Source organism: Bombina bombina, chromosome 1 (genome assembly GCF_027579735.1).
Source record: "Bombina bombina isolate aBomBom1 chromosome 1, aBomBom1.pri, whole genome shotgun sequence".
NCBI classification, from domain to species: domain Eukaryota; kingdom Metazoa; phylum Chordata; class Amphibia; order Anura; family Bombinatoridae; genus Bombina; species Bombina bombina.
Window position 1 is genome coordinate 215,005,498 of NC_069499.1, and position 21,147 is coordinate 215,026,644.

At 37.3% G+C, this 21,147-nt stretch overlaps 1 protein-coding gene across 1 annotated transcript in view; it reads right to left on the reverse strand.

Annotated features, from left to right (window-relative positions):
• Positions 1 to 2,453: 2,453 nt before the first annotated feature.
• Positions 2,454 to 21,147, reverse strand: part of TMEM229B (transmembrane protein 229B) — a 132,769-nt gene continuing 114,075 nt past the window's right edge. The window contains exon 4 of the mRNA XM_053697835.1: positions 2,454 to 4,393. Within this exon, the coding sequence (XP_053553810.1) occupies positions 3,865 to 4,393 (529 nt within the window). The 3' untranslated portion in view covers positions 2,454 to 3,864. The remainder of the gene's footprint in view (positions 4,394 to 21,147) is intronic.

The window sequence follows — 21,147 nt, forward strand, 5'->3', positions numbered from 1 at the left end:
CAGCAGAACTACACTATACACTTGCTGTCTTTTAATAAAAAATAAATAAAAGTTATTTTGTATTACTTTTGTATTACTTTTTGCAATATACTTTAAACTATTTACACTACTGCTCCTTAAAGTGAACTACTACATATACATATGAAGATATATTCACTTTGAGTGAACTACTACATATACATATGAAGATATATTCACTTTTAGTTTGAGATTTATATTTTTGTTTCTATTCTTCACTAATACATCTTTTTCAAATAAGCCTCCAGCTTCTTTTCCATGGGATCCTTAAAGGAGCAGCTATCCTCTAAAGGGATCGTAGTTCTCTTAGCCAGAGTAGAAATAGCCCCTTCTACTTTAGGCACCATGCGCCATGAATCTTTAATGGAGTCAGCAACAGGAAACATCTTTTTAAAAACGGGAGACGGGGAGAAAGGTATAACTGGCTTCTCCCATTCCTGTGAAATAATCTCCGTCACACAGTCTGGAACAGGAAACACTTCCACAGAGGAAGGAACATCATAGTATTTGTTAAGTTTACTAGATTTTTTAGGGTTGACAACGACAGAAGTATCAGAGTCGTCCAAAGTAGCCATACCTCCTTTAACAATACACAAAGCTTAAGGGGTCAATTTATTATAGTGTGAGCGGACATGATACGATGTAGAGTATCATGTCCGCTGCATATCTATAAATGCCGACAGCATACGCTGTCGGAATTTATCATTGCACCAGCAGTTCTTGTAAACTGCTGGTGCAATACCAACCCCTGCAGATTCACAGCCAATCGGCCACTAGCAAGGGGTGTCAATCAACCCGATCGTATTCGATCATGTTGATTTCTGTCCCCCGCAATTAGAGCAGGCGGACAGGTTTGTTTCCGGCAAGCCTTCAGGCTCCATACGGAGCTTAATAAATTGACCCCTAAATCTGAAGTTTACTTCTTCAGTATCAGATGAAGGAATTATACTGTCCGAATTTGAGATTTCACCCTTTAGAGGCTACCGACGTATCCTCCTCATCAGACTTATGAGGGAGGGCAACCTGCGTAGCAGTAGGTGGAACAGAAACCTTACTATCTGAATGTCTAAATTTTCTCTTGCATTTTCCCAGAATAGGAAAATCAGATAATGTTGCAGATACCGCAGAAGATACCTGTGCAGCAAAATCTGCAGGCAAATAACCTAATCCAGAAGGCTGAGAAGAATTGCAGGGCACTGTATGTGACGCCATTGAGGCTTGGGACGTTTGAGCAGAAAGCTGTGGCATTGCCTGAACAGCATCATCCTGAAAGACATTAGACTCAGAAAAAAAAAAAATTCTTTACATTTTAAGGTCCTTTTTAAGCATGAAGAACAAAATTGCATAGGTGACACAATAGACATCTGTCCATAGGAACAGACTCCTGCTCCATGATCAAACTACCAGAACTCCCACAGAAATGACACAAAAAATAAAACTCTTTTAAAATTGTACTGTCACTTTAAATGTATGCAGAGAGATATAGCACTCAAAAAAACGTACCCCAAAACAGCAACCTCTACACCTCAGCAGACTGAGGTGCTCCTACCTGCCTTCTGGAGAACAAAACAACTTTGAGGGAATAAATTAGCCGGCTCCTAACAGACAATACTAGCCCAGCCGTCACCGCTCGGGTCTAAGAGCGGAAGAGAGAGAGCGAGTCACGTGACCGGCTATAATAGAAACTGCACAACAGAGTGAAAGCACGAGTTTCAGAGCCGAGTTAAACGTTACAGTGAACTGTAATACAGTCCTGAGTGTGCCTATCTTCCAGTCACTTCTGCTAATAAAGTGAAAGCACAAGATGCAATCACATTAGCTCCCAACACTTTTGCCCCATACAAAATTGAATAAATAAAGAGCCATAGGATTAACTCTTTCATGTGCCTGCCCACTGAATAATAAAATACTTTACTAAGGATTTACTATGTCCCAAATAAGGTAATGCAGAAAAATTCTTTAAAGTGCAAGTTTCCATACCTAGAAGACAAAAGCACTTACCTGCAATTCCAGCTGTCCGGCAGGTAGATAGCTCACAAGGCGTGAAAGAACACATACTCCTTACAGAGACCTGTAGAAAAAGAAAGAACAGAGAAACCAACTCTGGCTTTCTATACCATGGGCAGCAAACATGTTAGAAAACCAAGCAAAGACTACCTCACAACTTCCTAACTGCTTAAAAGCCACCACTACTCTACTGAAGAGATTGACGTGGACACAGCTAGACGCAAAATCTTGCTTGTAGAAAAAAAGAATCCATTTTTTCTTCAAACACTAAACTTCACCTCCTCCATTGACAGAGGCAAAGAGAATGACTGGGGATTATGGGTAGGGCAGTGACACTTAACAGATTTGCTATGGTGCTCTTTGCCTTCTCCTGCTGGCCAGGAGTGATATTCCCACTAGTAATTGGAATGACGTTGTGGACTCTCCATATCTTAGGAAAGAAATAACATTTCTTAACATTATTGCTTAACCTCTTTTATAAAAAAAAGCAAAAGCTTGGTCTCTGTATTTAACAGAATTACCCTTCTTTTGCGAATAAGCACAGCGCCAGTGCACTGTCAATTGCACTATCAGGTGGATTATATTACATCACAGCATGCTACATAGTTTAATTAATATAATTTAGGCTTTGTATGGAAATATCAAGCAAACCAGTTTTATGGAACAGCATTTATACCCCTGATACTGTACGCTTCATTTTAAATGTACTGTAGCAAAGCAAGGCTGTTGCAAAAGTTAAGTGCAGAGTTATAAACTTGCAAATAAATGTTTTGTTTTTGTTTTTTAAATACTAATGAAATATTAACTTAATTCTCTTATGACCCCTTTTGATAAATAGTTTCAGTACATGAAAACTCTTGTAGCATAGTTCATTCTCATTACAAATAAGTAAACAATTATAATACTTTTGTGTATTTCCCAGTAGCATAAAATACATGAGCAACATGTAATTCCCATAGAGTAACAACAGTTCCTCCAGAATCATTTGATAGAAGCATACTTTGCAAACAGCTTTAAATATTGTAGTTGACAACTGTTAAGGCCAATGCAATTCCTGTTTGAGAAGCATTGAGTTGTTATTGTCTGCAACTGGCAGAGAGTCATTAAAGTAGCTGTGTTTCACCATAACAATGAGATTGTTAGGGTAGCGCAAGACACAAATGCTGGTATTGGTCACTTCTTAAAGAGCACTAAGCTTGATTATTTACCTCCAAGAGCTGCTTAAAGTGGGAAGACCTGAGTGGTTGGCCAATCAGCCGGTATTTTAATTCAGAATGCTAGCATTCAACAAGCAGATATATAATGTATGTTCTACTTAGCTTCAGAATGAAGAATATAGGTATAGGTATATGGAAATCCAGTAAGCAATCATTCTTAGATGTTGTGATGAAATAAACATTGACGGGAAGACCATGAAATCATTTGGAGATCAGACATACCAACTTTCATTGTATAATGCCAAGTAATGGAATTTCCATAATCCTGGAGTACAGAACCATTCTGTTTAGAAGGGCTCCATGGGAGGTATAACTTGCAAGCACCGCAACAGTTTAAGAGCCAAACAGTAATCTTTCCATTAGGTTCCTAGTTTTTGCATGGTAGGCTTAGGCTATATTTTATAATGGAAGAAAATGCAAATAAAATGTGTTCATTGTTTAAAAAAAAGTCATAGTCATAATTTAAACATGAAGCTTTTGACACATTTCCTTGCAGCCAAAGACAAAATGGAAAATAAAAATACTTTCATGCGACTTATAATCAATTATATATCACAAGCATTTAAGACTTTGTAATAATCGTCCATTAATTATATTCATTTCTCATGTTTAGTGTAATACTCTAATCATATTTGACATGGCCATTAGCCAATGGTAAACTGGTCATGACAGGCGCACCTGGCTCTGCGTGTTCATCAAAGCGTAAGCGCAGGGTGTTTCGAATTACAAGTTGCTCCATGAGAAAAGCTGCACAGAACCATGGGATGGCATATTCCAGTGTAATCAAACCCATAAAGTCAAAATCAAAATGTGCATAGTCCCATGGGCAGGCGTTGAACTGTCGTAATATAAAACCAGTGGTGAATTCCCAGGTATAAGTCCATAAGGTATAAATAAAACATCTTATGAAGATGTTACATTTGTCTTTTAAATACAAGTACATTTTTTCTACAATGAGGATTGATGTGCCATATATAAATAGTGCCCATACGCTGGTGACTCCAGGAAATTTCCAGTTGTAGTTGACGACAAAATCCCATGCTGCTGTAAACATTACCTCACAGAAGTACCCATGAATTGCATAGAGGTACCAACGAGACAAAGCAGTTAGGGGTTCCGGGTATGCCATTCTCCCCGAAAGTGAAGTGCTACTAAAGAAAAGAAAAAAAAAGTTGCACAAATTAGTACTTAAAAAGGTGTAGATTTTATTAAATACTGTTTGTTTGGGTCAGCACATAACTGCTTTTTCAACCACAATGCTTCATTTTTGTAACATTAGATTTTCAAATTATCATCAAAGCATTGTGCTTAAAAGAGACAGTCTACACCAGAATTTTAATTGTTTAAAAAGATAGATAATCCCTTTATCACCCATTTAACAGTTTTGCATAACCAACACAGTTATAGTAATATACTTTTTACCTCCGAGATTACCTTGTATCTAAGCCTCTGCAGATTGCCCACTTATTTCAGTTCTTTTTGACAGACTTGCATTTTTAGCCAATCAGTGCTGACTCATAAATAACTCCACGGGAGTGAGCTCAATATTATCTATATGGCACACATGCGATTTCTAGCTGTAAAAAAACCTGTCAAAATACACTGAGATAAGTGGCCTTCAAGAGGTTAGAAAATCACATATGAGCCTACCTAGGTTTAGCTTTCAACAAAGAATACCAATAGAATAAATAAAATTTAATGATAAAAGTAAATTGGAAATGTCATATTCTATCTGAATCATGAATGTCTAATTGTGACTAAACTGTCCCTTTAACTCTATGTTAACTGCGTGTAGGGGAACATATTATTTTGACTATTGTTTCATCACCTCTATCCAATTTGTGTGTAAAGGTATCAGCATTGTTAACATAATTGTAGGTAAAATGTTCTATAGGGATTGAATCATTGTTTAAAGGTTGTGTCACAAACAGATGTAGTACACTGTGGAATGTGAGGCTTCTCTGATCCTGGTGGAATGTTCAAAGCAGCATACCCATGTGCCTATTTTTAATAACACATTTGGTACAGTTAAAAATTCAATTTACATAGTGCAATGCTTAAAAAACACACTAAACTTGCATCTATTGTCTTCAGCTGGATATTAAAAAGGGACTTTCCAGTCAAAATTTAAATGCACATAGATGAATTACATCTCTGAATGATATGTTTGCACTTAGTGTTAAAATTTCTCTCTGCACGTACATATGAAGGCTAGTTGGATATTCTGAGTGCAGAGCGTCAGTGGGGCTTGTATCATGTCAACAATTAACAAATTGAGTCATTATAAGATGGTATAAGCCCCTTAAGCAAGTGCTGTGTTTAAAATGATGGTGCACGGTGCATACTTATATACACTTTTAAAAAAGATAGAACATTTATTAGAAGCATTTTTGCTGATACATTTAAATTACAAAAATGCTTCTTTTCAAAGCTGAAATACATCCATGTGGATTCCAATTTTGTCTGGAACGTCCCTTTAATATCCTGTACACAAAATCTTGTTCCCAAAAATAAAAAAATTGCCAAAGATTAAAAACACGTTTATTTTACTAACAAACAGCTAGATTACAAGTGTTGCAGTACGGCTATTACCACTGAAATGGACATTGTGCTGGAATGGCCAGAAACGCATTTTAAGAGTCGCGGCGGTAGAGCTATACCGCAAAGCATTTTAGCCTGTAACGCAACGTCCATTCCGCACTCAAAAAAAATTATGATTGAGTGCGGGATTTTCCATAGCACCACATATACTATAAATTAAACTAACATTACTATTTTAACTAAATAAAATAAACGAAAAATAAAAAAAACATAACATTACAAATTTTAAAAAACCTAACACTACGAAAAAAATAAAAAAAAACTAAGATTACCAAAAAACTCTAAAATTACAAAAAATAAAAAAACACTAAGATCACCAAAAGTAATAAATATTACACTAGCCCTATAAAAATAAAAAAGCCCCCTCAAAATAAAAACACCCCCTAACCTACAATAAACTACCAATAGTCCTTAAAAGGGCCTTTTGTAGGTAATTTCCCCAAGTTAAACAGCTCTTTTACCTATAAAAAAAAATACAAAGTCCCCCAACAGTAAAACCCACCACCCATCCAACCCCCCAAAATAAAAAACCTAAGTCTAAGTAAAACCTAAGCTACCCATTGCCCCTAAAGGGGCATTTGTATGGGCATTGCCCTTAAAGGGGCACTCAGCTCTTTTACACTGCCCAAAAGAACCCTAATCTAAAAAAAATAAAAAAAAAAAATAAAAATAAACCTACCACTAACCCTAGAAAATCTACTCACGGTTCCTGAAGTCCGGTCATCCATCCTCTTCCAGGCGGCGAGAAGTCTTTATCCAGGCGGCGACACCTTTATTAATTTTGGGGACGTCTTCCATCTTCATCCCGGCGGCGTGGAGCGGAGCTATCCTGGATGGTGATGACATACTGTGCAGGGCGTCCTCTTCATATTCACTGCCGTACCTTGAAGTTGAATGCAAGGTACCCGTTTCAAAATGGCGCACCTTGCATTCCTATTGGCTGATTTAATTCTTCAAATTCAAATCAGCCAATAGGATGAGAGCTTCTGAAATCCTATTGGCTGTTCAAAACAGCCAATAGGATGAGAGCTTCTTAAATCCTATTGGCTGTTCAAAACAGCCAATAGGATAAGAGCTACTGAAATCATATTGGCTGATTTGAACAGCCAATAGGCTTTAAGAAGTTCTAATCCTATTGGCTGATTTGAATTTGAAGAATCAAATCAGTCAATATGAATGCAAGGTACGCCATTTTGAAATGGGTACCTTGCATTCAACTTCAGTCTACGGTGGTGATCGCACGAATAGGTCGCTCCGCGCAGGATGTCATCGCCGTCCAGGATAGCTCTGTGCCGCCGGGATGAAGATAGAAGCAGTCCTCAAGATGGATGAAGGTGTCGCTGCCTGGATGAAGACTTCTCGCCGCCTGGACAAGGATGGATGACCGTATTCAGAATTCATTGTTAGGTTTTTTTTTTTAAGTGTTATTTTTTTTTAGATTAGGGTTCTTTTGGGCAGTGTAAAAGAGCTGAATGCCCTTTTAAGGGCAATGCCCATACAATTGCCCCTTTAGGTGCAATGCGTAACTTAGGTTTTATTTAGACTAATGGCTAGATTTAGAGTTTGGCGTTAGCCGTCAAAACCAGGGTTAGAGGCTCCTAACGCTGGTTTTGGGCTACTGCTGGTATTTAGAGTCTTGTAGGTAAGGGTCTAACGCTCACTTTGCAGCCGCGACTTTTCAATACCGCAGATCCCCCTACGCCATTTGCATATCCTATCTTTTCAATGGGATCTTTCTAACGCCGGTACTTAGAGTCTTGGCTGAAGTGAGCGTTAGAAATCTAACGACAAAACTCCAGCCGCAGAAAAAAGGCAGGAGTTAAGAGCTTTCTGGGCTAACGCCGGTTCATAAAGCTCTTAACTACTGTGCTCTAAAGTACACTAACATCGCCGCCAATAGATTTTTTTAACCCCTAATCTGCCGACCGCACACCGCCGCCACCTACGTTATCCCTATGTACCCCTAATCTGCTGCCCCTAACACCGCCGACCCCTACATTATATTTATTAACCCCTAATCTGCCGCCCCCAATGTTGCTGCTACCTTACCTACAATTATTAACCCCTAATCTGCCGACCGGACCTCACCGCTACTATAATAAAGTTATTAACCCCTAATCCGCCTCAATAACCCTATAATAAATAGTATTAACCCCTAATCTGCCCTCCCTAACACGCCAACACCTAACTTCAAGTATTAACCCCTAATCTGCCGACCGGACCTCACCGCTACTATAATAAATGTATTAGCCCCTAAAGCTAAGTCTAACCCTAACACTAACACCCCCCTAAGTTAAATATAATTTAAATCTAACAAAATAAATTAACTCTTATTAAATAAATTATTCCTATTTAAAGCTAAATACTTACCTGTAAAATAAACCCTAATATAGCTAGAATATAACAAATAATTATATTGTAGCTATTTTAGGATTTATATTTATTTTACAGGCAACTTTGTATTTATTTTAACCATGTACAATAGCTATTAAATAGTTAATAACTATTTAATAGCTACCTAGTTAAAATAATTACAAAATGACCTGTAAAATAAATCCTAACCTAAGTTACAATTAAACCTAACACTACACTATCAATAAATTAATTAAATAAAATACCTACAATTAAATCTAACACTACACTATCAATAAATTAATTACATGAAATACCTACAAATAAATACAATTAAATAAACTAACTAAAGTACAAAAAATAAAAAAAGCTAAGTTACAAAAAATAAAAAAATTAATTACAAACATAATAAAAATATTACAACAATTTTAGGCTAATTACACCTACTCTAAGCCCCCTAATAAAATAAAGCCCCCAAAATAAAAAAAATGCCCTACCCTATTCTAAAATTAAAATAGAAAAGCTCTTTTACCTTACCAGCCCTTAAAAGGGCCTTTTGCGGGGCATGCCCCAAAGAATTCAGCTCTTTTGCCTGGGAAAAAAAAAAAACCCCAACATTACAACCCACCACCCACATACCCCTAATCTAACCCAAACCCCCCTTAAATAAACCTAACACTAAGCCCCTGAAGATCTTCCTACCTTATCTTCACCACACCGGGTATCACCGATCCGTCCAGGCTCCGAAATCTTCATCCAAGCCCAAGCGGGGGCTGGAGATCCATCATCCGGCTGAAGTCTTCTATCAAGCGGCAAGAAGAAGTCCAGAAGAGGCTCCAAAGTCTTCATCCTATCCGGGCAGAAGAGGAGATCCGGACCAGCAACCATCTTCATCCAAGCGGCATCTTCTATCTTCATCCGATGACGAGCGGCTCCATCTTCAAGACCTCCGGCTCGGATTCATCCTCTTCTTCCGACGTCCTAAGTTCGAATGAAGGTTCCTTTAAATGACGTCATCCAAGATGGCGTCCCTCGAATTCCGATTGGCTGATAGGATTCTATCAGCTAATCGGAATTAAGGTAGGGAAAATCTGATTGGCTGATTGAATCAGCCAATCAGATTGAGCTCGCATTCTATTGGCTGTTCCGATCAGCCAATAGAATGCGAGCTCAATCTGATTGGCTGATTGGATCAGCCAATCGGATTGAACTTGAATCTGATTGGCTGATTCCATCAGCCAATCAGATTTTTCCTACCTTAATTCAGATTGGCTGATAGAATCAGCCAATCGGAATTCGAGGGACGCCATCTTGGATGACGTCATTTAAAGGAACCTTTATTCGGACTTAGGAATCGGAAGAAGAGGATGGATCCGCACCGGAGGTCTTGAAGATGGAGCCGCTCGTCATCGGATGAAGATAGAAGATGCCGCTTGGATGAAGATGGTTGCCGGTCCGGATCTCCTCTTCTGCCCGGATAGGATGAAGACTTTGGAGCCTCTTCTGGACTTCTTCTTGCCGCTTGATAGAAGACTTCAGCCGGATGATGGATCCCCAGCCCCCGCTTGGGCTTGGATGAAGATTTCGGAGCCTGGACGGATCGGTGATACCCGGTGTGGTGAAGATAAGGTATGAAGATCTTCAGGGGCTTAGTGTTAGGTTTATTTAAGGGGGGTTTGGGTTAGATTAGGGGTATGTGGGTGGTGGGTTGTAATGTTGGGGGGGGTATTGTATGTGTTTTTTTACAGGCAAAAGAGCTGCATTTCTTGGGGCATGCCCCGCAAAGGGCCCTGTTCAGGGCTGGTGAGGTAAAAGAGCTTTGAACTTTTTTAATTTAGAATAGGGTAGGGCATTTTTTTTATTTTGGGGGTCTTTGTTATTTTATTAGGGGGCTTAGAGTAGGTGTAATTAGTTTAAAATTGTTGTAATATTTTTCTAATGTTTGTAAATATTTTTTTATTTTTTGTAACTTAGTTCTTTTTTATTTTTTGTACTTTAGTTAGTTTATTTAATTGTATTTATTTGTAGGTATTTCATGTAATTAAATTATTGATAGTGTAGTGTTAGATTTAATTGTAGGTATTTTATTTAATTAATTTATTGATAGTGTAGTGTTAGGTTTAATTGTAACTTAGGTTAGGATTTATTTTACAGGTAATTTTGTAATTATTTTATCTAGGTAGCTATTAAATAGTTATTAACTATTTAATAGCTATTGTACCTGGTTAAAATAATTACAAAGTTGCCTGTAAAATAAATATTAATCCTAAAATAGCTACAATATAATTATAATTTATATTGTAGCTATATTAGGGTTTATTTTACAGGTAAGTATTTAGCTTTAAATAGGAATAATTTATTTAATAAGAGTTAATTTATTTCGTTAGATTTAAATTATATTTAACTTAGGGGGGTGTTAGTGTTAGGGTTAGACTTGGCTTTAGGGGTTAATACATTTATTAGAGTAGCGGAGAGGTCCGGTCGGCAGATTAGGGGTTAATTATTGTAGGTAGCTGGCGGCGACGTTGTGGGGGCAGATTAGGGGTTAATAAATATAATATAGGGGTCGGCGGTGTTAGGGGCAGCAGATTAGGGGTACATAGGTATAATGTAGGTTGCAACGGTGTACGGAGCGGCAGATTAGGGGTTAAAAAAATATGCAGGGGTCAGCGATAGCAGGGTCGGCAGATTAGGGGTTAATAAGTGTAAGGTATGGGGTGTTTAGACTCGGGGTACATGTTAGAGTGTTAGGTGCAGACTTAGGAAGTGTTTCCCCATAGGAAACAATGGGGCTGCGTTAGGAGATGAACGCTGCTTTTTTGCAGGTGTTAGGTTTTTTTTCAGCTCAAACGGCCCCATTGTTTTCTATGGGGGAATCGTGCACGAGCACGTTTTTGAAGCTGGCCGCGTCCGTAAGCACCGCTGGTATTGAGAGTTGCAGTGGTGGTAAATATGCTCTACGCTCCCTTTTTGGAGCCTAACGCAGCCCTTCTGTGAACTCTAAATACCAGCGGTATTTAAAAGGTGCGGGGGAAAAAAAGCCAGCGTTAACTACGCGTGTCGTTACCGACAAAACTCTAAATCTAGCCGTTTTTTTATTTTGGGGGGTTGGTTGGGTGGTGGGTTTTACTGTTGAGGGGACTTTGTATTTTTTTATAGGTAAAAGAGCTGTTTAGCTTAGGGTAATGCCTTACAAATAGTCCTTTTAAGGGCTATTGGTAGTTTATTGTAGGTAAGGGTGTGTTTTTATTTTGGGGGGGCTTTTTTATTTTTATAGAGCTATTACATTAGGTGTAGAATTTATTATTTTTGATAATTTCGTTTATTATTTTTGGTGATTTTAGTGTTTTTTTATTTTCTGTAATTTTAGTGTTTTTTTTTTTGTAACCTTTTTTTTTTTTCGTAGTGTAAGGTTTTTTTTATATTTGTAATGTTAGGTTTTTTTATTTTTCGTTTATTTTATTTAGTTAAAATAGTAATGTTAGTTTAATTTATAGTTCAATCATAGTTTTTTTTTATGTCACAGGTAAGTTTATATTTATTTAAAGATAGTTATATTGTAATTTAAATTTAAAGTTAGGTGGGTGTTAGGCTTAAGGGTTAATAGGTTTAGTTAATTAGTTACGATGTGGGGGCCGGTAGATTGGGGTTAATATATTTAAATAGTGTTGGCAATGTTGTGGGCGGCGGTTTAGGGGTTAATAATTGTATTTAGTGTTGGTGAGGTCGGGGGCGGCTGATTAGGAGTGTTTAGATTTGGGGTTTATGTTAGGGTGTTACAAGTGGCGAGTTATGTTTTGCGCTGGAGTGCAACACATGACAGTGCTGAAAAATGTGCTTGGAGACCTGAAGTGTTTAGGCATGAATATATGCATAACAAAATGTATAAAATATTTCATTTATATTTACACATTAAATGTAAAATATAGTTTTTTTAATGAAATAAAAAGGGATACGCTTTATGAAAAGCCTCTTTACCCTGCAAAGATTGGCATTCAATGTTCAAAGACAGTCTACACTTCATATCATTGCTACTTGTCCATACAATGAGGGTCAACGCAATTTTTTAGAACATTTACCCCAGCAACAGGTTTGCAAGACAGTGAGACTAAAATTAGCATTTCTCTAAAAACCTTTTGAAGATAGAGCCCAATGAAAGATAGATGTTTAAGCAACAACTGCAGTACTAAACTTCAAGTTGACTTCCTGGCAGCCTTTCCTCCCTCGAGGGTTATTAAGTGGTTGACTATAAATTTAGGTGCTGATAGCTCTTATTTATCAGTTTTCATGGATCAGGTAAAATCTGAGGCCTGCATGTTAAGTTCTTTTTAAATGTTACCATGAGAAGGAAAGCATTATATAAAAATATGATTATTAATGAAATCAAAAGCTAAAACCACCTCCAGTTGTATTTCTATTAGGCGTATTCAGAAATGTGAACTCTCTTGCTCGTGCCAGGGTTGAATCTTAAAGAAGACCAACAACATCAATAGCATGGGTGTACACACAGCAAACGGCATGGCATAAAAAGGGAGAGAGATGGTTGTCAACAGAACAAAAGGAAAAGGAGGCTGTTACACAGTTTGAGAATTTAAAATTAGCCTTAGGGCAGAAAAGAAGGTGAACTACTTCCTGATGGCATTGTCTAATAAAAGGAAGTACATTAAAAACAGAAGGTTAATGTTACACTAACACATAGCTTTAGCTTGAATCAAAACCTGAAGAACAAGTGAACTAGAGTCTTCTTACACTTTAAATGCTCTGACTATTTATTTTCATTTATTAAACATATTTCACTAAACAGATATAGCCTCTCATAAAGATATACAGAAATTGTCCAAAACAAAAGGTCGACAGGGTTTTAGATTCTATAGGAAGCCATGTTTGCAAAAAGTAGAGGCACTAATGACACTCTAGAGGGGTTAAGAGAAACATCACACAAAGTTATGTATATTTCTAAGTAGAATTAAAATTAAATTTCTTTAAAAGGAAAGCAATCAAAATAAGAATAACCTCTTAATCACCATTTTATTGAAATGTGATAAATGTTATAGAAGAAAGAAATGTTTCACGCTAGGCTTATAAACATTCACAAAGCATGAATTTAGCAAAAATCAAAGCACGTTATTATCAATATAGTAGAATAAATATTGGCAGTGCCCCTGAGCTTCAAAAAAATTACTGAACACATTGATATAAAAAACATCAGGCTTTCTCTCAATATCTCAGAGAATCACATCAGTATTGCTGATTAGTAGCAACGCTAGACCATATGAAGGTAAAAATGTTAAGACATCTTTTTTTGTTTAAAAAGACAGATAATCTCTATTACCCATTCCCCAGTTTTGCATAACCAACACAGTTATATTAATACACTTTTTACCTCTGTGATTATCTTGTATCTAAGCCTCTGCAAACTGCCCCCTTATTTCAGTTCTTCTGACAGACTTGCATTTTAGGCAATCAGTGCTCACTCCTAGGAGCTTTTCATGCGTGAGCTCAATGTTATCTATATGAAACAGATGAACTAACACCCTCTAGTGGTGAAAAATTGTCAAAATGCTTTCAGATTAGAGGCGGCCAAGGTCTAAGAAATTAGCATATGAACCTCTTAGGTTTAGCTTTCAACTAAGAATACCAAGAGAACAAAGCAAAACCGGTGATAAAAGTAATTTGGAAATTTGTTTAAAATGACATGCCCTATCTGAATCATTAAAGATTTTTTTTACTTGACTGTCCCTTTAAATCTGAGGAAACCTGTAAAACCTTATCAAATGCTGCTTGCTTGGTAGAATTTAGACACAATATGCAAAAAGCACCATATTGTTTACTGAAGTTTCATGATGACTTGCCATAGAACTTTGAACCACTCAAGCAGACTAAGCACTGATCTTTAGACAAACCATTGTACTGATTTCATAGGCCTTAATGATTGTAGAGTGAACTGAAGCAGCTAAAAAAAAATTTGGGAAGCTTTCTGGCCCCATAATAGAGAACAAAAAAAGCAGGTTGTGCTATAAGCCACCATATAATATATATACAGGTGTTGACAAAATCATGCTGAAACAGGATAATGAGCCGTGCACAAAGCCTGCATCACTATGGGATGGTTCCTGGAACATGACAATGACTTTTCTTTGTTGCAGTGACCCGCTCAGTCCCCCGATCTCAATCCTATTGCACATCTTTGGGATGAGCTGGAAAGGGCTATTCGCTGCAGGCCTACACCTCCATAGAATCTCCAGGAGTTGCGTGACACACAAATTCAGGTCATTCTGAAGGCTAAATGAGGCTCAACACATTAGTAAGTAGCTGTACCTAATAAAGTGGCTACACAGTGTATACTTCTGGATGATGCTCTTGAAAAATCAGCTCTTCAAATAATCTGAAAATGATTGCAGAAAGCACTCATTTCTTTCCATCTGAAGATACTAATACCTAAAGCTTCTAACATTGCGAGACTTATCTGAACGCCAAGTGGTGGTTAATATATGCAACTGTCATCATGTCCTCATTTATGGAAAGGGAGTTTCACATTTGAGTCCTGAGGTGTTACCAAATCTCAATCTGAAATGGCAGATATAACAACCAATTTTATTTACAGAAACCTCATTTCCTTGGACTACCTGTGCCTTGTAAACCATAACAAAAACCCACATTTATGAGAAAGATTAATTATTTGAAATAAATCAAGAAAAGAGCAATTTGACTGGTTCAGGAAACATAACTGCAACCATCTCATGTAAAACTGTACAAATTGAGCGATATACGTAGGAGCCATAAACCCGGTGCCATCATGTAATCCCCGGCATATTGAATATGTACATGCTTGAAATCCCTGAACTGCTGGCATGGTTTTAAAAATATCTGACTCTGGAATAAATATTCTTTCCAGTGTTCAGAATAATAAGGTAAATAATGGCATTTGATATCATAAGAAACTTTCAAATGATCAATCTACTGTATAAATGTCTGAAGCACCTGCGGAACATTGGACATGTGACATTTTTTTAATGATTCCTTGACAAGGATGCTCAGATAAGGAGTCACAGATATACTCTATAATCTGATTATTTTTTTTTAAAAAAAGCTATTACCTGTCCCTAGAGTAATGTCAAATGAAATGAGAAGAGTAAAAAGACAAATTAAAATTTCCCCTGCCAAGGCAGACATTTGTAATGATCTGGAAGAATGGGAACATAAAGGTAAGTACTCTTTATATCTGACCAGGTTCTGTGGTCCTGACGGGAGTCTGATAGCCTTGAAATGAGGAACCTTCACAAATAGGGTAGATTTTTGCCAGTATTACTCTAATCGATTTATTTTTAAGAAGACGTTTGGAGTAAAACATGCTACTTTTCTTTATCGGAACAGGATAGACTATTCCTGTAACTAAAAAGATCATGAAGCACAGCACAAAAGCCTAACTTTTCATCACCTTTTCAAACCTGGGAAAGAAAGTACTGATGAAATATAAACTGTATCCTTTTGAAACAACCGTTATACCTGCATATTTCCCAATATCACAAATCACCTACCAATTTTCCAGCCTTTTTGTAATCAAATAATCATTTTGGACTAAATTTCGCTGTAACATCCATTATTATTTTATTATTGATGGGGTTTTTTTTATTGTTCTGCCTCTATATCATTGTGGGTACTTTTCTAACCAACTAGTGCTTAAATTGGAATACATGCACTACACGGAACCCTTTTTTATTGCTGTGTACCATTCATTTTATGACTGATAATATACAGACCCGGATACTTATTGATGGTAACAGTACCAGGTCCCTCTACTTAGATGCAAAAGGGGACAGGAAGAGTTGCTATTATTAAAAACATTCAAATATCAATAATGATACCATGACAACACTTCTCTATAACAATAAATTATTATTTATGCAGATTAACTTTAGAAAGACTAATATTTTTGAAAGATACTTATAGATTGCTGCATACTAATACATAATACGTAATTCAATATAAATAATAATCAATATTTTTTTAATAAAGAACCATTTTTTCCCCATTTTCTTTTTAAAGCATTGTAGTTTTTACAGTTGCACATGCACCTATGGGTGTAGGAGTGTAAGAAATTTATTTTTTGTCTTCCGTTTATTTTTTTTTAAGGGTAGTGATAACTTCTAAAGGGTTTATATCAGAACAAATATTTTGCAGGAAAAAAAAAAATCACAGCAACATAGTAGGTTAAAATTGTATAATTTAAAGAGATTTGTACCCAGACCTAATCCCAACTTCTTGTTATGAGTTAAAGGGACATGACATCCAACATTTTTCTTTCATGATTCAGATAGAGCATGCAATTTTAAACAACTCTCTAATTTATTCTATTATCAAACTTTCTTTGTTCCCTTAGTATCTTTTGTTGAAAAAAAGCAAAGAAGCCTGCACATGTCTAGAGCACTATATGGCATAAGTTATGGTAGTTTACCTTGCACATGGTGTCTCCTTATTCTCTCACAAAGTTATGGTAGCTTACCTTGCACATGGTGGGGGGTAGTTATCAAGCCGTCAACCTCAAATACGCTGCGTATTCCGCAGCGTATTTGTGGCGAGGCTGATACGCCTTAGTTATCAAAGGCTCGAGACCGGCAAAAGTAGAATTTTGTGACGTCAGCTTCGATCCGCCGGACTCAGTCCGACACAGATCGATTCTTACGTCACTCCAGATGTTCCGCACACAAGTGCGGCACATTCTCACTACTTTTGCTAGCTATCAAAAAACTAGCAGGTACGCTCGGCACTTTTACGGCCCAGCGTACCTGGTTTTCAAAGCGCCAGCCTGGAGGCGGCGGATCCCATAGGAATCAATGGGAGTCTGACCATAGCGAAAGTACAAGTTCGCTGCTGACAGACATCCCATTGATTTCTATGGGAGCTGTCTACACCTAACACCCTAACATGTACCCCGAGTCTAAACACCACTAATCTGACCCCCCCTACACCGCCGCAACTAAATAAAGTTATTACCCCCTAAACCGCCGCTCCCGGAGCCCACCGCAAGCTACTCTATACATATTAACCCCTAAACCGCCGCTCCCGGAGCCCACCGCAACTATAATAAATGTATTAACCCCTAACCCGCCGCTCCCTGAACCCGCCGCAACCTATATTAAATGTATTAACCCCTATCCTGCCCCCCCTACACCGTCGCCACCTATAATACATTTATTAACCCCTAATCTGCCCCCCCTACACCGTCGCCACCTATAATAAATTTATTAACCCCTATCCTGCCCCCCACTACGCCGCCGCCACTGTAATAAAATGATTAACCCCTAAACCTAACCCTAACGCCCCCTAACTTAAATATTAATTAAATAAATCTAAATAAATTAACTCTTATTAACTAAATGAATCCTATTTAAAACTAAATACTTACCTTTAAAATAAACCCTAATATAGCTACAATATAAATAATAATTATATTCTAGCTATCTTAGGATTTTTTTTTATTTTACAGGTACCTTTCAATTTATTTTAACCATGTACAATAGCTATTAAATAGTTATTAACTATTTAATAGCTTACCTAGCTAAAATAAAGAGAAATGTACCTGTGAAATAAATCCTAACCTAAGTTACAATTACACCTAACACTACACTATACTTTAATAAATTATTCCTATTTAAAAATAAATACTTACCTGTAAAATAAACCCTAAGATAGCTACAATGTAATTAATAATTATATTATAGCTATCTTAGGATTTATATTTATTTTACAGGTAACTTTGTATTTATTTTAGCTAGTTAGAATAGTTATTAAATAGTTATTAACTATTTAATAACTACCTAGCTAAAAGAAATACAAAATTACCTGTAAAATAAATCCTAACTTAAGTTACTATTAAACCTAATACTACACTATCATTAAATTAACTAAATAAACTACCTACAAAGAACTACAATGAAATACAATTACATAAACTAACTAAAGTACAAAAAATAAAAAAAGCTAAGTTACAAAAAATAAAAAATTAAGTTACAAACATGTTAAAAATATTACAACAATTTTAAGCTACTTACACCTAATCTAAGCCCCCTAATAAAATAACAAACCCCCCCAAAATAAAAAAAATCCCTACCCTATTCTAAATTACATAAATTTCAAAGCTCTTTTACCTTACCAGCCCTTAAAAGGGCCATTTGTGGGGGCATGCCCCAAAAAGTTCAGCTCTTTTGCCTGTAAAATAAAAATACAACCCCCCCCACAACATTAAAACCCACCACCCACATACCCCTAATCTAACCCAAACCCCCCTTACAAAAACCTAACACTAATCCCCTGAAGATCATCCTACCTTGAGTCGTCTTCACTCAGCCGAGCCACCGATGGAACTGAAGAGGACATCCGGAGCGGAAGAAGTTAATCCTCCAAGCGGCGCTGAAGAAATCTTCCATCCGATGAAGTCATCATCCAGGCGGCGCTGAAGAAGTCTTCGATCCGGCCGATGTCATCTTCAAAGAGGCGCTGAAGAGGTCTTCTATCCGGGCGAAGTCATCTTCCAAGCCGGGTCTTCAATCTTCCTTCCGCCGACGCGGAACCACCTTCTTCACCGACGGACTACGACGAATGACGGCTCCTTTAAGGGACGTCATCCAAGATGGCGTCCCCTCAATTCCGATTGGCTGATAGGATTCTATCAGCCAATCGGAATTAAGGTAGGAAAATCTGATTGGCTGATGGAATCAGCCAATCAGATTCAAGTTCAATCCGATTGGCTGATCCAATCAGCCAATCAGATTGAGCTCGCATTCTATTGGCTGATCGGAACAGCCAATAGAATGCGAGCTCAATCTGATTGGCTGATTCCATCAGCCAATCAGATTTTCCTACCTTAATTCCGATTGGCTGATAGAATCCTATCAGCCAATCGGAATTGAGGGGACGCCATCTTGGATGACGTCCCTTAAAGGAGCCGTCATTCGTCGTAGTCCGTCGGTGAAGAAGGTGGTTCCGCGTCGGCGGAAGGAAGATTGAAGACCCGGCTTGGAAGATGACTTCGCCCGGATAGAAGACCTCTTCAGCGCCTCTTTGAAGATGACATCGGCCGGATCGAAGACTTCTTCAGCGCCGCTTGGAGGATTAACTTCTTCCGCTCCGGATGTCCTCTTCAGTTCCATCGGTGGCTCGGCTGAGTGAAGACGACTCAAGGTAGGATGATCTTCAGGGGATTAGTGTTAGGTTTTTGTAAGGGGGGTTTGGGTTAGATTAGGGGTATGTGGGTGGTGGGTTTTAATGTTGGGGGGGGTTGTATTTTTATTTTACAGGCAAAAGAGCTGAACTTTTTGGGGCATGCCCCCACAAATGGCCCTTTTAAGGGCTGGTAAGGTAAAAGAGCTTTGAAATTTATGTAATTTAGAATAGGGTAGGGATTTTTTTTATTTTGGGGGGGGTTGTTATTTTATTAGGGGGCTTAGATTAGGTGTAAGTAGCTTAAAATTGTTGTAATATTTTTAACATGTTTGTAACTTAATTTTTTATTTTTTGTAACTTAGCTTTTTTTATTTTTTGTACTTTAGTTTATGTAATTGTATTTCATTGTAGTTCTTTGTAGGTAGTTTATTTAGTTAATTTAATGATAGTGTAGTATTAGGTTTAATTGTAACTTAAGTTAGGATTTATTTTACAGGTAATTTTGTATTTCTTTTAGCTAGGTAGTTATTAAATAGTTAATAACTATTTAATAACTATTCTAACTAGCTAAAATAAATACAAAGTTACCTGTAAAATAAATATAAATCCTAAGATAGCTATAATATAATTATTAATTACATTGTAGCTATCTTAGGGTTTATTTTACAGGTAAGTATTTATTTTTAAATAGGAATAATTTATTAAAGTATAGTGTAGTGTTAGGTGTAATTGTAACTTAGGTTAGGATTTATTTCACAGGTACATTTCTCTTTATTTTAGCTAGGTAAGCTATTAAATAGTTAATAACTATTTAATAGCTATTGTACATGGTTAAAATAAATTGAAAGGTACCTGTAAAATAAAAAAAAATCCTAAGATAGCTAGAATATAATTATTATTTATATTGTAGCTATATTAGGGTTTATTTTAAAGGTAAGTATTTAGTTTTAAATAGGATTCATTTAGTTAATAAGAGTTAATTTATTTAGATTTATTTAATTAATATTTAAGTTAGGGGGGCGTTATGGTTAGGGTTAGACTTAGGTTTAGGGGTTAATACATTTATAAGACTTGCGGCGGGGTCTAGGAGCGGCGGTTTAGGGGTTAATACATTTATAAGACTTGCGGCGGGGTCTAGGAGCGGCGGTTTAGGGGTTAATACATTTATAAGACTTGCGGCGGGGTCTAGGAGCGGCGGTTTAGGGGTTAGTAACTTTATTTAGTTGCGGGGGGCTCCGGGGGCGCCGGTATAGGGGGTAGAACAGTGTAGTTTAGTGTGAGTGCTTAGTGACAGGCTAGCAATAAAGCTGGGAAAAAGCCGAAGGGCAGCGAGATCGGATGAGTGATAACTGTCACAGTCCGCTGCTCATCGCCCCGCGGCTTTTTGACAGCTTTATTTGATAACTTAGGCGAACGTATTCAAGGTCCGCGGCGGCGAAGGTAGGCGAGCTTAGGCGGACGTATTGGGCCGGCGAAGCCAGAAAAGTAGACGGCTTGATAAGTAGCCCCCGGTGTCTCCTTATTCTCTCACAAAGTTATGGTAGCTTACCTTGCACATGGTGTCTCCTTATTCTCTCACAGTTATGGTAGCTTACCTTGCACATGGTGTCTCCTTATTCTCTCACAAAGTTATGGTAGCTTACCTTGCACATGGTGTCTCCTTATTCTCTCACAAAGTTATGGTAGCTTACCTTGCACATGGTGTCTCCTTATTCTCTCACAAAGTTATGCTAGCTTACCTTGCACATGGTGTCTCCTTATTCTCTCACAAAGTTATGGTAGCTTACCT